This window comes from Chroicocephalus ridibundus, chromosome 7, assembly GCF_963924245.1.
Source record: "Chroicocephalus ridibundus chromosome 7, bChrRid1.1, whole genome shotgun sequence".
Lineage (NCBI taxonomy): Eukaryota > Metazoa > Chordata > Aves > Charadriiformes > Laridae > Chroicocephalus > Chroicocephalus ridibundus.
Genome location: NC_086290.1, coordinates 41,797,324 through 41,810,301, shown reverse-complemented (window position 1 = coordinate 41,810,301; position 12,978 = coordinate 41,797,324). Strand labels below are relative to the sequence as shown.

The 12,978-nt window shown below is 40.5% G+C and overlaps 1 protein-coding gene across 2 annotated transcripts in view; it reads left to right on the top strand.

The window, feature by feature from the left end:
* Positions 1 to 10,041, top strand: part of BARD1 (BRCA1 associated RING domain 1) — a 43,089-nt gene extending 33,048 nt beyond the window's left edge. For both annotated transcript variants that reach the window (XM_063342375.1, XM_063342377.1), the window contains 2 exons: positions 7,362 to 7,459; positions 8,167 to 10,041. In XM_063342375.1, the coding sequence (XP_063198445.1) occupies positions 7,362 to 7,459; positions 8,167 to 8,496 (428 nt within the window). In that variant the 3' untranslated portion in view covers positions 8,497 to 10,041. The remainder of the gene's footprint in view (positions 1 to 7,361; positions 7,460 to 8,166) is intronic.
* Positions 10,042 to 12,978: the final 2,937 nt, after the last annotated feature.

The following is a 12,978-nucleotide window of genomic DNA, read 5'->3' as shown; positions in this document are numbered from 1 at the left end:
ACTGTTTATGCTTAAGCAAGCAGATGGATTTAATAACCTCCAGAGACTTTGTTGATAAGCAGAAGGGAAATGGTTTCCTGTTTGGAGGTAGGGATGCTGCAGGAAGCTCAGAAGGCCCAGAAGCAATGTTTGGGTCGTGTAACTGGAAAGGATGCGTGCAGGTGCTCTGAAACGATATCCCGTTTAAGACTGAGTAATCTTTTTCTGTGGTGAATCCCTTTGCGGTCTCTTGGCTTCACTCAGTTCAGGAGGTGTGCGTACCTTCTGTCATATGTGCTAGGGTGGTTGTCCTTCATTTCATCTTCTTGCTAATCAGATGCTTAGAAAACTAATGTTGCCAGTAGAGGTATGTAGCTTTCTTTAGCTGAGTGGTAGGGAGATTTAATTAGTGAGACCTAAGTTTAAATCTTTGTGGAAGAACTTTTATATTTAGAAGAGATTGGAAAAGAAAAAATAAATAAAACCGTGGAGGGGTTATTCAGGAAATATTTTCTTTTTTTTTTTTGTTTGCAGCTGAGTTTTATTTTATGTTGTTAGTACTGATTAGTACAATCCTGACTGCTAATGCTCCCAGCTTAGTAAGCAACATACTACTTAAAAGCGAGTGATTCTCCTCCCTAGTGGGAAATGTTAGTAATAACTCATGGGGTCTGATGCAGCTAAGTGCCTATAATTAACAGCACCACTCCATCTGTTCCCACCAGTCTGTTATTAGTCTTCTTCAGAGTCATTACAAGTTAAAGATTGTTATAACAAATAATGGGACTCCTGCTGATGGAACATTTGTCTAGGAAAAAAGAGGTCTCTTCTTTTCCATAATTTCTCTCTTTATTTATTGTGGCTTCTATTGGATAAGTTTCCTTAAATGTTATGCAAATAAACTTCCAAAAGTATGTGCATATTCTGGCTTACTTCTGTCAAAGCCACTGCAAATAAATTGAAGGAGTTGCTTATAGGTCAGTGTTCTAAACCATTCACTTGAAGTAAATTCATGTTCAAAAACTTCACTGAAAAATATTTGAAAAAACAAAGCTCAGTGTAGCACTTAATGAAATGCTGACTATGCAGAAGTATTTGAATATTTTTTTTTACTATAAGGTAAGCTGCATTTGACTGTTATTTCTAAAGTTATATTTATAGCCTACACATAATTACACCACTTTTTTAAAAAAAATTGCATGCTTGCAAAAACAGTATTTCATATGAGAGTGTATTTCTTATGTTAAGTCTTCTGTTATAGCAGGCTTTCAAGATGTGTTTCTCAAATAAAAAGCAGTTTCCTTCTCTTGTATAATTCTACGGTGCTTCCCTTTCTGTATGTCTATACACACCGATATGGCATGCGTTAGTATCAGTAGAGAGGCAATGCGGAATTTTCCAGCAGAGTTTGAGCTAAATCTAAGGCCTCTAAGTATTAGAGAGCCAAGATTTAAATACGTATCTTGGGTTTTGGGGTTCCCTTTTGTCTTCAGGTAGAAGATTAGGATGAAAGGATGTTACCACTGAGCAATATTAGATATTCACAGAAGAAAAACTTCACCTTACCAGCATAGTTCCACATTTTCCATATATAATACACTGTCAGCAATATATCCACTTTCAAAGCAGCACAGAATTCAATTGAGACACTGTTGTCACTGTGCTCCTTGCCCTTGGCCATATCTTTCATTGGTTTCATTATTTTATTGCCTTCATTATTTCTGGGACGGTAATAGGGCACAAAGTAGCATATCATTATCCTTCTGCAAGTAGGCTGAGACAAAGATTCAAGTATCACTGTGTTTCCTCTGTGCTTTTCGTAGAGCATAGAATAGTGTAATTAAAACCAGCAGAAGTCTTTAATAGCTTTTCAGCTTGTTTTTTCTTAAACTGATTGTCATCTGTTAAAGCAGGGAATGAAAAATGATCTCGGTAACGATATGCATTGAAACAAGCTCGTGTCAGTCTTTGCAGCGAAGAGTCTGGCAGAATTCTAAGCATCTGATTGCTTATTCCTTCCTCTGTTTTGCTTACCTGGAGCAGCAGCAGCAATGATTCAGCTCTGATCGTTTAAAAGAATGCAAAAAAACCCCCAAAAAACCACAAAACCAACACTGCTTTTCCTGTAAGGATTCGGAACAACTGGGAGTTGACTGGAAGAGCTAGAGGATTGCTTGACTGGCATTTCAAGGCGTCTTTCTGAATTTCTGGGAACAATAGCCTAAACAAGGACGGGCTATTAGACAAGGGAAGTGCAGAGCTGTTTGAGCTGACTGCTTCTCAGGCTAGGGCTGTCTCTCTTCCATGCATAAACATCTTTTAGATAACAGGCTGATACTCAGCAAAGCCCTCCCTCCTTGAAACAGCTCAAAACTTTTGATCGCTGGAGTTTCACACTTGTTTTGCAGCTGGGGACTTGCTTCAGCTGCATCCTTCTACGAAATGACTCGCAGCTCTGTGGGAGGTGGTAGAAATACCTAAGGTGCACGTGCATGTTCTTGTCGTATTGTGTGTACAGCGGAGGGGAACATTTCACGTCAATGGGGTCTGAGCCTCTGCACTCCCACAGTGTCTGCACCTTCTGCAAATGAGGAGTGAAACAGTTTTGCTTCAAAGTCAGCTCAAGTTTAGACTGAAGCTGCCGGGGTTTTGCAGAGGAGAAAATGAGGGCAAGGATGGCTGCAATCTGGTGTTTGCCTTTGTCAGCAGAACGCGGAAGTGGGCTGGTTTGAAATAAGGTCTAGAAGGAAAGGAAACCATGTTTCCACTGCTCCCCCTGTTCTGTGTTATCCGGCTGTTGAGTTTATCATCTTTAGAGATTCCTTTTGTTCTAATTCAGTTTTGGTTTGAAGAAAACCTTACATTAAGGAAGCCCATTCTGAGGCAAAGGATGGGCAATATTACTACTTTCATTTAAAAGCATGGGAGAGGATCGGGAGCGAGGATGAGCACTTCCAGTGGAATGTAACCTGCCTTCTGCACCTTGGGAATGGCTAATGGCAAATGCTGGTTTCTTAAAGAAGGTAGGACACTTGGGGGTTTAAGTGAAGTAATTATTTTCATATTACATGCTCCTGGCTTCTGGGAATTGATGTTTAAGGACTTTCTAAGCATCTGCTCCATCAAGTTTAATAAATATCAACTGGATTAACTTGTTAATTACTGTTCTTAGGCAAATTCATTTTAGTCTCTGCAGTATCTTGAGTCATTTCCATGTGTTGGAAAAGTAGACCGGTCTCGTTTCACCAAATAAGATCTCTACCTCCATGAAAATGTGTGATTCTGAAGTTACTTTATAAGCATATAAGACACAGCATAAAAATTTCTTTTCTGTGCTGTAGCAGAGACCAGTAATACTGTTCATGGGAAACAAACTGAAGCTAGTCATGCCAGATCCCCCTAAGGTTTTCGCTCAGTCCAGATTCCCTCCTTTTCTTGGAAAATAATCTCACCAAGCTTTACTCAATCTGCAGGTAAGTCTTAAAACTTAGTGCAGAGCGAGCTGAGGAAGTTTCAGTTGCGTTCTCTACGAGATGTTGAATGTGTAGCGTCTTATCTTCTTTGTTGCTACCGTGTATTTCTAAATTACTTTTGGCTGTTCTAAGAGATTTGTGGGACTAACCCCTGCTCTTTGCTTTATTAATGCAAATCCAGCAAAACTCCACTAAGGCTAATTGAGTTACTGAGAGCTACCCCTGGGTATCTGCGGGTGATTACAACTTGTTCTTGGCAACCAGTTCTTTTTGTACTTCATCCTGTTTAAATTGTTTTTGCTGATGCAGTTAGTTTCATTATAAACCAATAAGACTTACATGAATAAGGATTATAGGGCTCTGATCTTAAATTTTGCAAGTAACGATTTCTTTATTTCCGGTACTAATAGCTACAGTCGTATCAAAGGTCAATTAACGATACCGTTAGAGTGGGCACCCTTTTAACCTGCTTGCTCCTTATATACCGGAAGGTGAGAAGGTAGGGGCAGCTGTTCAGTGAAGTAATCAGGATCAGTATAAGTAGCGATGCTTTACTGATCTTGCTAATGAGCAGTATTCTCCTTGCCAAATGTGGTGGCATCAAGCTAAAATGCGGTTGTATTAAGCTAAAACCTTTTTTCTGCGATATTTTCTAGGGACCTTAATGCAGGCTCGGTTTTTGCTACAATCTGGTGCAAATGATCTTGTTTATATCTACAAATTGCAAGTGTGAAGCCACCGGTCTAAGAGGCTTTTAAACTTCTAAAGTTCTATATTTCTAGGGAAGAGACTCGCATGGCCCCTCTGCATGTGTGATCTCGCCCCAGTGTTGTCTTCTGTCAGGCAAGCTTTATTAATGAGCGTGTACGTGCTTGAACTGGGCATTACAAGACAGCTCTGGTCTGTGTGAAATGGAAATATGCCACTCACCTTGGTACAGGTCACCCTGGTGCGGGTAACTGATCCAAGAACTACTGTGATTAAACTGGAGGGCCATTAAAGCGTAGTTGCAATAATCCCCCTCTTCTCTTTAGGGAAAAGAACAAGTTGTGTGGTGATGAAGCCATGTGGGTGGCAACGAAGCTGCAACCTGTAGTCCAAGGGGGATCAAAAGAGACTTTCAGGGCTTTGGAACCGTTAGTAAGGGAATGTGGAGCACAGGTTACTTTTTCCTCTCTCCTCCCAGTTGCGGGCAGGGACACTGGAAGAAACAGACGTGTCCAGTCTGTTAATACATGGCTCCATGACTGGTGTTTTGTTAATGGGATGGCCTACACAGCACCAGGCTGCTGGCCTCAGATGGTGTTTGTCTATCTTGAACGGGGAAGGTGGTCTTGGTTCACGAGTTAGCGGGACTCATTGACAGAGCTTTAAACTGGGTTTAAGCGGGGAGGAGGGCAATATCAGGCTTACCTGTGACAAGCTGTGGGACAACAGGCAACAACTAGAGGGAGGGGATGCAAGTAAGGGCCCACAGCCTGTTGCTCTGAGATGTGCTGACTACACTGCAGCACACTTGAAGTGTTACAGAGATGAACCAGGGGCTCCTGAGGTAATAGGAGCCAAGAGCGAAATACCAGTGAAATATCCTAAAGGAATTAAGGAATGTTCCTCTAAGAAGGTGACATGGCTGACCTGGGCACTGAGAACTTATGGTCATGGCTTTTTATCCTATCTGAAACGCACAGCTTTTGTGCCACAAATGTGTTAAGACGCAGATCAGTTCTGATTCTAGCTGGCTGAGAAAAGCTCAAATGAATGAGAATGCTGATCATGCAGTCGCTGGCTGGGCAAATGGTCTCTTTGCATATTTCCAGTTTTTCAAGGAAACGTGTTTGTCTTGTGGTTCTTATAGTGAAAACAGGAGACATGTAGATGAGCATCTCTTCTTGCTTGCGTGGAGGATTGTCATTATGCGTGACAAGGAACTTTGAGGCTTATAGATTCCTCAGAGGACTTGGCGGTGTAAAATGGACATACATATGTATGTAAAACAGACATAACCTATTGTGTGTTTTCTCCTAAAACAGACATTCTACTGACGTTAGTCATTTTCATGATTAATTTTTTTTTTTCCCCCCAGGGAAGTAGCAGTACAAAAAGATGTCATAGTCTTTTGTATTCATTCAGTCTGTTATTGCTTTCATGTCAAATTTCCTTCATTTACTGATGCTGGCGCTGGATGCTCAATTTGTGATGTGCTCATTGTATAAAAGCCTCAGCTTTGTGGTGAAAGTCCTTGAAATTGAGCTTTTGATGGTAGATTGAAATAAAACATGCTCTTAATGAATGGACGGTTCTGTTCTTGAGACTAGATGAGACGGGTTTTCCTTTATTGTAAGTGGCACCCATTAACATCTGTATTTTCATGGAAGGAAAGAATAGCCGTGTAAGTTAGGCAGATTGACACAGGAAGTCTTGTTGAGTTGTGATGATAAAAAAAAAAAAAAAATAAAATTGAAAAAACTTTTAGATTTATTTTTGAGTCATGAGTACTTTGAAAATAAGTTATCAGTATTCATTGCCGTTATCCATAATGAATATGTAGGTTGCTTTTCCGGAAGATACATAACTAGGTTGCCCTTCTAGTTTTGTATAAGTTTGTGTTAATTTTCATTGAAGGAATGAATAACTGCAAATAACGAACATGGAGGGAGAGATACCTTGTCGTAGTATTCAGCCAGTTGTGGTTTTCTGTATAGCTTTATCTTTTTTGATGTAAGTACATTGGAGGACTTGTAGTTACTAAAACATGAATTCACATTGCATTTTGTGAGTTTGTACAAGCTGGTGGTAAATTGCTAACAGCTGGCTTTTGAGATCTCTCTAGATTAGATGTTCCTGTCTGTTGGCTGCCATGGGATCCAAGTACCTTCCAGGGATCCAAGTACCAAGTATCCAGTGATCCTTCACAAGACTATGGTCTTGGGCTTTCTTCTTTTTTAGGATCAACCCCCCGCATTTTACTTTTGTTTTTCATTAGCTTGTTGTTTGGTTTTTGGTAGTGTTTGTTTTTTGGTTTTTTTTTTTTTTTTAATACTATGGGCTTCATACTTAAACAGTAGGATTAAGTTGCCTGAGTAAGAAACACTGTGCAAGGAGTGCTTTAAAAGTTACAACCTTGACAACATTCTAAATCCTCATGGAACAGTTTTCAAAATCAACTTTGCAAACTTTCTTTCTTGGGTAATTTTTATTAATGAGTGCAATGTACGTGCAGGCAAAATGTTCCATCCTTGAATGGGTGACCACAGCCATTTCTCTTGCCCAAGTGAGGTCAGGTAGTACGTTTAACTGGTGTTAGTGATACATTAGCATCAGCGCATTCTGTATTGGAAAAAATAACTAGCCTTAAAACAAGGTAAAACCACGTTGACTTTAAAAGGCAATCTCATTATGCAGTGGTGGTAACAAAAACGAATGCTGCTGTTAAACCCTAGCATAAATCTCCAGTTTGTGCTGATCTTGGAGACCTTGAAATCCTATCTGATTTGTTATTTGAGGCTATAGCTGTTCAGAAACAGCTTTGTGCTTGCTTTGTAATTGCTCTTTATCAGGCAATTGCTTCCATTTCATAACTGCAGAGTTGGTTCTACACGCTGGCTTTAAGCTTCCAAATGATCAGCAATTTGACATTTGACATTAAGTGGTTGACCTTTAGTGGGTAAGAGGAAAAGCTACTAATTCCTAGTGTTTACAGCACTGATTTTAGCGTGATACTGTGTCTCTCCATCTAACTTGCATCTTCAGCCACTGTTCTAAATTTTTTCAAGTTTAAAAGCAAACTGCTAAAGCACACAAGCTTTGATGCTATGTTTTTGCATTGTGGGTAATGCTTTCATTTTAGTGCAAGCCCCTGTTAGAACATGGGGTCTCTAATCTTTGCTTGCCTTATTGTGATTTTTGTAGGGGTGCGAGCCTGTCTACAAACCGCAGCACGAGAACAAGAAGAGAAGTATGAAATCCAAGGTGGCCCACAAAGAGGGCGGCTCAACAGAGAACAGCTGGTGGGTTTTATTGCTTGAGACAGATTACCTTAATGACCTTTGGTTCATGCATTTTTGCCCTTTGCCACATGTGCAGGTGCAGCGGATGTAAAATTTTAATGTGGTCTTGTACAGAAATTTGATTATGTGCAAGGTGATCGAAAGAACTGCGAACACCCATAAAGCTGTCATTTTTCTCTATTAGTGGATATGTTGCTATAACCTTGTCAGAGGGAGTGCTGTATTATACTCATGGAAGAAGCTATATGGGACAGGAGGTGATGCTGCTTCGGTCTTCTCTGCTCAGCTTTAGAACCTAGTTGAAATTATCTGAAAGCTGAAAGAAGAATGTTTTTATTGCTTCTTGTTTCCATATAGGGGCACTCTTATATTTAACTGGGTTAATTTCTGATTACTTTCTGGATTACACTGGAGAAGTTCATTAAATGTATTGTAACAGCAGCTGTAAATATTCCTAGCTCATAGTTAAACCCTGTTGTGCTGGAAAATATTTAAACATAATCAAGAATTTACCTTGTAAGCAACTTCTCTTGGTTGCACTGAGGATCTTAACCGTTAAGTTACTCTTCTAGCATCCAGTGTTGGTGGTTACTTTAAATTGTTTTTTTTTTTTTTTGTAGGCACAGATTGTTCCTTTCCACTTTTTTCATGCATGCTCAAGTTGTGCAGTCCTGTATTTATACTTTTTTTTTTTCCCTTCCACTTAGCTGCCAAAGTTGTTTGATGGATGCTACTTCTATTTTATGGGATCTTTCAACTGTCACCAGAAGAGTGATCTTGTGGAACTGGTCAAAGCAGCAGGAGGACAAATTCTGGTTAGGCAGCCAAAACCAGACAGTGATGTGACGCAGACGATCAACACGGTGGCTTACCATGCAGAATCTGCTTCTGACCAGAGATTTTGCACTCAGTATGTAATCTATGATGCGTCTTCTAAATTCAAGCCAGAGAAAATTCGTCAGGGCAAAGTCTGGATGGCCCCCTCCAGCTGGCTTATAGACTGTGTCATGTCATTTCAGCTCCTGCCTGTAAAATGAAGATCAGTCGCTCATGAGCAAGGCTTTTAAAATGTGGTGAATCTTGAGCAGTCGGAACACTCTGGTAAACGCTGGTCTGAAGCTATGATTTATGTTTTGCACTTAGGAGAGCTTTGACCGTTTAAATGAGTTATAAGATCACTGATACGCTGGCATAAATGAACATACAATGGAGGAGAGAGATACATATACTGCATTGAAAAATATGCCTTGGGTTATTTAGTAGGCTTTATTTTTGCCTTTGACTTAACTGTAATAATCACTGACATTTTGTAACTAAGATTTTTGCAAAACGAAACCTTTTGTATTCTTGATTTAAACCAGCCCTTTCTGGGTGATAGAGCGTGACCCTGTTTCTTTTGTGTTTAGTACCCATTGACAAGGATCTACTGTATGTGTCAAGATTTCCCAGCCAGGCCAGCTATTGTATTTTTTTTAAAAAAGGACTCTCTGGATTTGAATGTAGTCATTTGCCTGTGTAGACATCTCTTCTGTCAGATGACGTGTGATGTTTCTTATAACTTTGTACAACTGAATTTTGCAGGAAATTCTTGGCATGCGATAAGCCTTGTAGAAATTAGAGTAGAACTAATGGCCTGAATTAATTTGAAAACAGACAATTCTGAAAAGTCTATCTTTAAAAATCTCGGTCTAAAATTCCTTATTTGTAACAAGAGTAATCCTTTATTCACTTCTGTCCTTTCATGCTTGTAAATGTGTAACTCGAATTCGATTCTATTTTCTAAAGGTTTTTAAGCATCAGGATCCTTATTAAATTATTATATAAAAAAATTTGTCTGTAAATGCAGATGGTTGCTATCATGGTTACTTTAATGAAAAAAAATTAATCATGTCAAAAGAATGATGCCTCCCTTTGCACAATTGTACTTAAACTTAGCCCGCTGCATTGGAGCAATACTGGAGCTTTCATATTTGTTACAAAATTTCTTATAACTGATCATAAGTTATTGTCAGACTCTTACTTCCTCACTCTGTGCTCCTATGTCATGCGTTGCATCTTTTGTGTTGCCGCAGTTCGTGAATTCATAATTTAAAAATGGTGTCTCAAATAATGTACAATGAGAATGATGGCTGTGGGATAAAACAAAGTTTCTCGTGTTTGTTTTTGTATTGCTTGTAATAATAAAACTTTTGGTGCCGGTAAGTTGGGAGTATCTTATTGCATGAGCTTAGCTGCAGAATAACTATATAGTCCATATGTATCTCAGCAGGTAAATGGAAATTTAAGTACTTTTCTGTGAACTCGATCCAGCTGTGAAGGTAGCATATTGCTCTGCAAGAGCAGCTCTTCAGTGCAGGAGAGTTGTTTTCTGTAACCATTGCCACCGGAGATCTTATGCCAATTTTCAATGTGCTCTATAGAACTCTCTCAGGCATAAAGCTCTATAGTTGGAACTAGACACTTGAGGTATAACAGGTGGAGTTTTCAATAGCATCTACTAGACTTCTGTAGCTGGAGTATCTTGATCTATCACTTAAACTAGACTGAATCATTGCTCTTCACTAAAGGCGTTTCTCAAGTACTCGCACGTCTGCGAGCGAGCAAAAATGCAAAGCTCATTAATAAATGGAACAACCCATGGGATGAATGTGTTTTGTGTTTTTGTGCAGATAAACACTGGCAGCAAATAAGGTACCGAGTCGATACTGTGTGGACTTGGTCATTTATTTTAACAATTGTAGCGCATTTTCACTTGGCATTTCATAGCACATCAATATACCTAATGCGGTATTCTTTGCAGAAGTAGCAGTGAATCTCTGCAAATTTCTTAAGAATGGAGCTTTTCTGCTGTGTACCAGGAAGAAATTTGGCCCACCAGTAATCAGTTCTGTGTCCTAAAGTAGAGGCAGCAGATACACAGATTGTGAGAGCCATTGTTCCTTGGCAGCTGAAAAGAAACTCTGTTAGAAAATTGCCATCAATTTTTTAATTTTTTTTTTTTTTAAACTACACTCTGAACTCTTCCTAAGGTCTTGTTCATTTGAATCAAGTCATGTTTTAAAGCAGAATTACTATCAAATCACATTAAGAATCCCTTCATATTGTCCAAGGAGTGATCCTTACTTTACTTCTCATTGAAGTGCGCTCAAGATTAACTCTGGCCCGTCTCCTTCAGGTCTCTTCAGGAATTCAGAGTCTGTTTGTGATCAACTTACGCAGATTTACATACTTAAACAGCTTGAGAGCTCTGCAGTGCGTGGGCTTTGACGCCAGAATGGCCGCAGATGTCAAACACTACTGAAGCAATAGGTAAGTACACAAAAGCTAGAGGTGGGTGACAGACCCTGCTTAATTCAGTCTTGCTAATTGTTAAAAGCAGAGGGATAAAACGTGTCTAAACAAAGTCTTGCAGTAAGGATAAGTCAAGTCCCTCAATCCCTTGGATGGATTTTGGCTTGTGAAGGCGAGGTTATAAAATCATGAGGGATGTGGTAAGGGGTGCGTAGGGATCATTTCTCGCTGTCTTTTGTAGTCCAGAAGCAAGGATGCGTTAGAGGAGGGTGGCAGAAGGCAGGCTCAGAGTAGCAGAGGTCTTCCACGCAGTGCGAGTAGGCTTGTGCCACCAACAGCCTGGTTTGGGTGCTCTCTATTTTGGCATAGTCTGAAGCAAGGAGTAGTTGAGTTCATCAAAGAAAATATGTTGAAGGGTAGTAAAGAACATTAGCTATAACGTGATTTTGTATTAGTATTCTCTTGCTAAAGTGCATATACTTAATGCGCATTGACAATTGGGGCGTTTGAAGAGGTAAGAGTCCAAGACGTCCTCTGGATTATAGATGTTTTTATTCTTGGATTTATACCTCAGAAATGCAGCGAATCTCAGAAAGACTAATGATTTTCAGGCAACTTCCCTTGAAATTTATGTGTTTATCTCATTATGAATTAGTTGATCTGGGACCTGCTAACACTTTCAGCAGCAATGTCTGGAGTTCAGGCTGTGGTTTAAGAATATATGAAGCCTGGCCGGTTTGATTGATTGCTTTGCTTTTGTTTGTTTTGTTTTGTGTGGGGTTTGGTTTTTGTGTATGTGTATTGAAGTGAAAGATACTCAAGAGTATGGAGGTTGCATCACTGTCCTGGGTGGGTCCCGGGGAATATAGTCATAGAATAGCTCATAGTTTTGGCTGGTTCTGCCTCTCTTTGGTTACTTGTTTTCAAAGTTCTCATGGGTTTTTCTTATCCCTAAAATATCAATAGTTCTCTTGGACTTTGCTCCTCCGGCTATAAAATAAAATCTGTTCTCTGTTGCTGAACATTGAGGATTCATTTGTTGCTTTGAAATACTCAGAAGTGACTTTTCTGAGGTAGAAGCAAGTGGCCCAAGAAGAGAACTTACCAGAGCAACTCAGGAGAGCTGGATGTCGCATGATTTCTGCAAGTGCTTTAAGGAAAGAACAGGCAAAGGAGTAAACCAACCAGTGGTGACTTCTTGTGGTCTGGAAGTAGAGCTGGCATGTCTGGGAGGTGCTCAGGGCCTGTTGTCTCGCAGTCCTCTTCCTGACAACTAACAAGTATGGGAGGGTCCAAACTCTGGCATCTTTCTAGTAACAAAGATGTCAGTGAGTGCTTGACCAACTGGCTTCTACGCAGCCTTCATTAGGCTTGAAGAAAAGCCCCTCTTCTGCTCTGTCACAAGGGTCTGAGCTGGGCTTGGACCTGACCGGCTGTGAGGGACTCAACAAAGTTATCCATGATCAGCCTGGGTGAGGCTTGCACAAGGAGGAAGAGCCATTGAAGGGAAATAATTTAAGGAAAGGAATAATTCTCGGCAGGGAATTGAAGCTGGTTGTATTCCCTGCCCAGGTCCAGTGTCTTATTTAAGGCTGAACTTAATCTGTAGCAGCTATTTTATGCTGTAGTCTTCCAGCAGATCAGCATTTTGGCTAATGAAATGCTCACAAATATCCTGCTCGGGACAAAGATGTCTGTACAGAAGCCACAGACTGTTGTAAAACTAAATGTTGGTGCGTATTACTTGGAGAAAACGTAAATGTAGGGGTTGTCTGGTCCCCCTGCCTCTGCGTTCTGTGCTGTTTCTGATCTGTGTGGGCATGCTTTCATAGACTCATAGAATGTGTTGGGTTGGAAGGGACGTCTAAAGGCCATCTAGTCCAACCCCCCTGCAGTGAGCAGGGACATCTTCAACTCGATCAGGTCGCTCAGAGCCTCATCAAGCCTGGCCTTGAATGTCTTCAGGGATGGGGCCTCCACCACCTCTCTGGGCAACCTGGGCCAGTGTCTCACCACCCTCAGTGTAAAGAACTTCTTCCTCACGTCTAATCTAAACCTGCCCTGCTCTAGCTTAAAACCATTGCCCCTCGTCCCATTGCTACATGCCCTTGCACCCCCTTTCCTATCGGGGTGGTAGAGGGAAGAGTAAAAATCAGTTTATACCTGCCAGGGCTGTGGTACCAGTAGAGCTTCTGGGTAGGAGGATCTGTTCCTGTGGATCAGCTGAA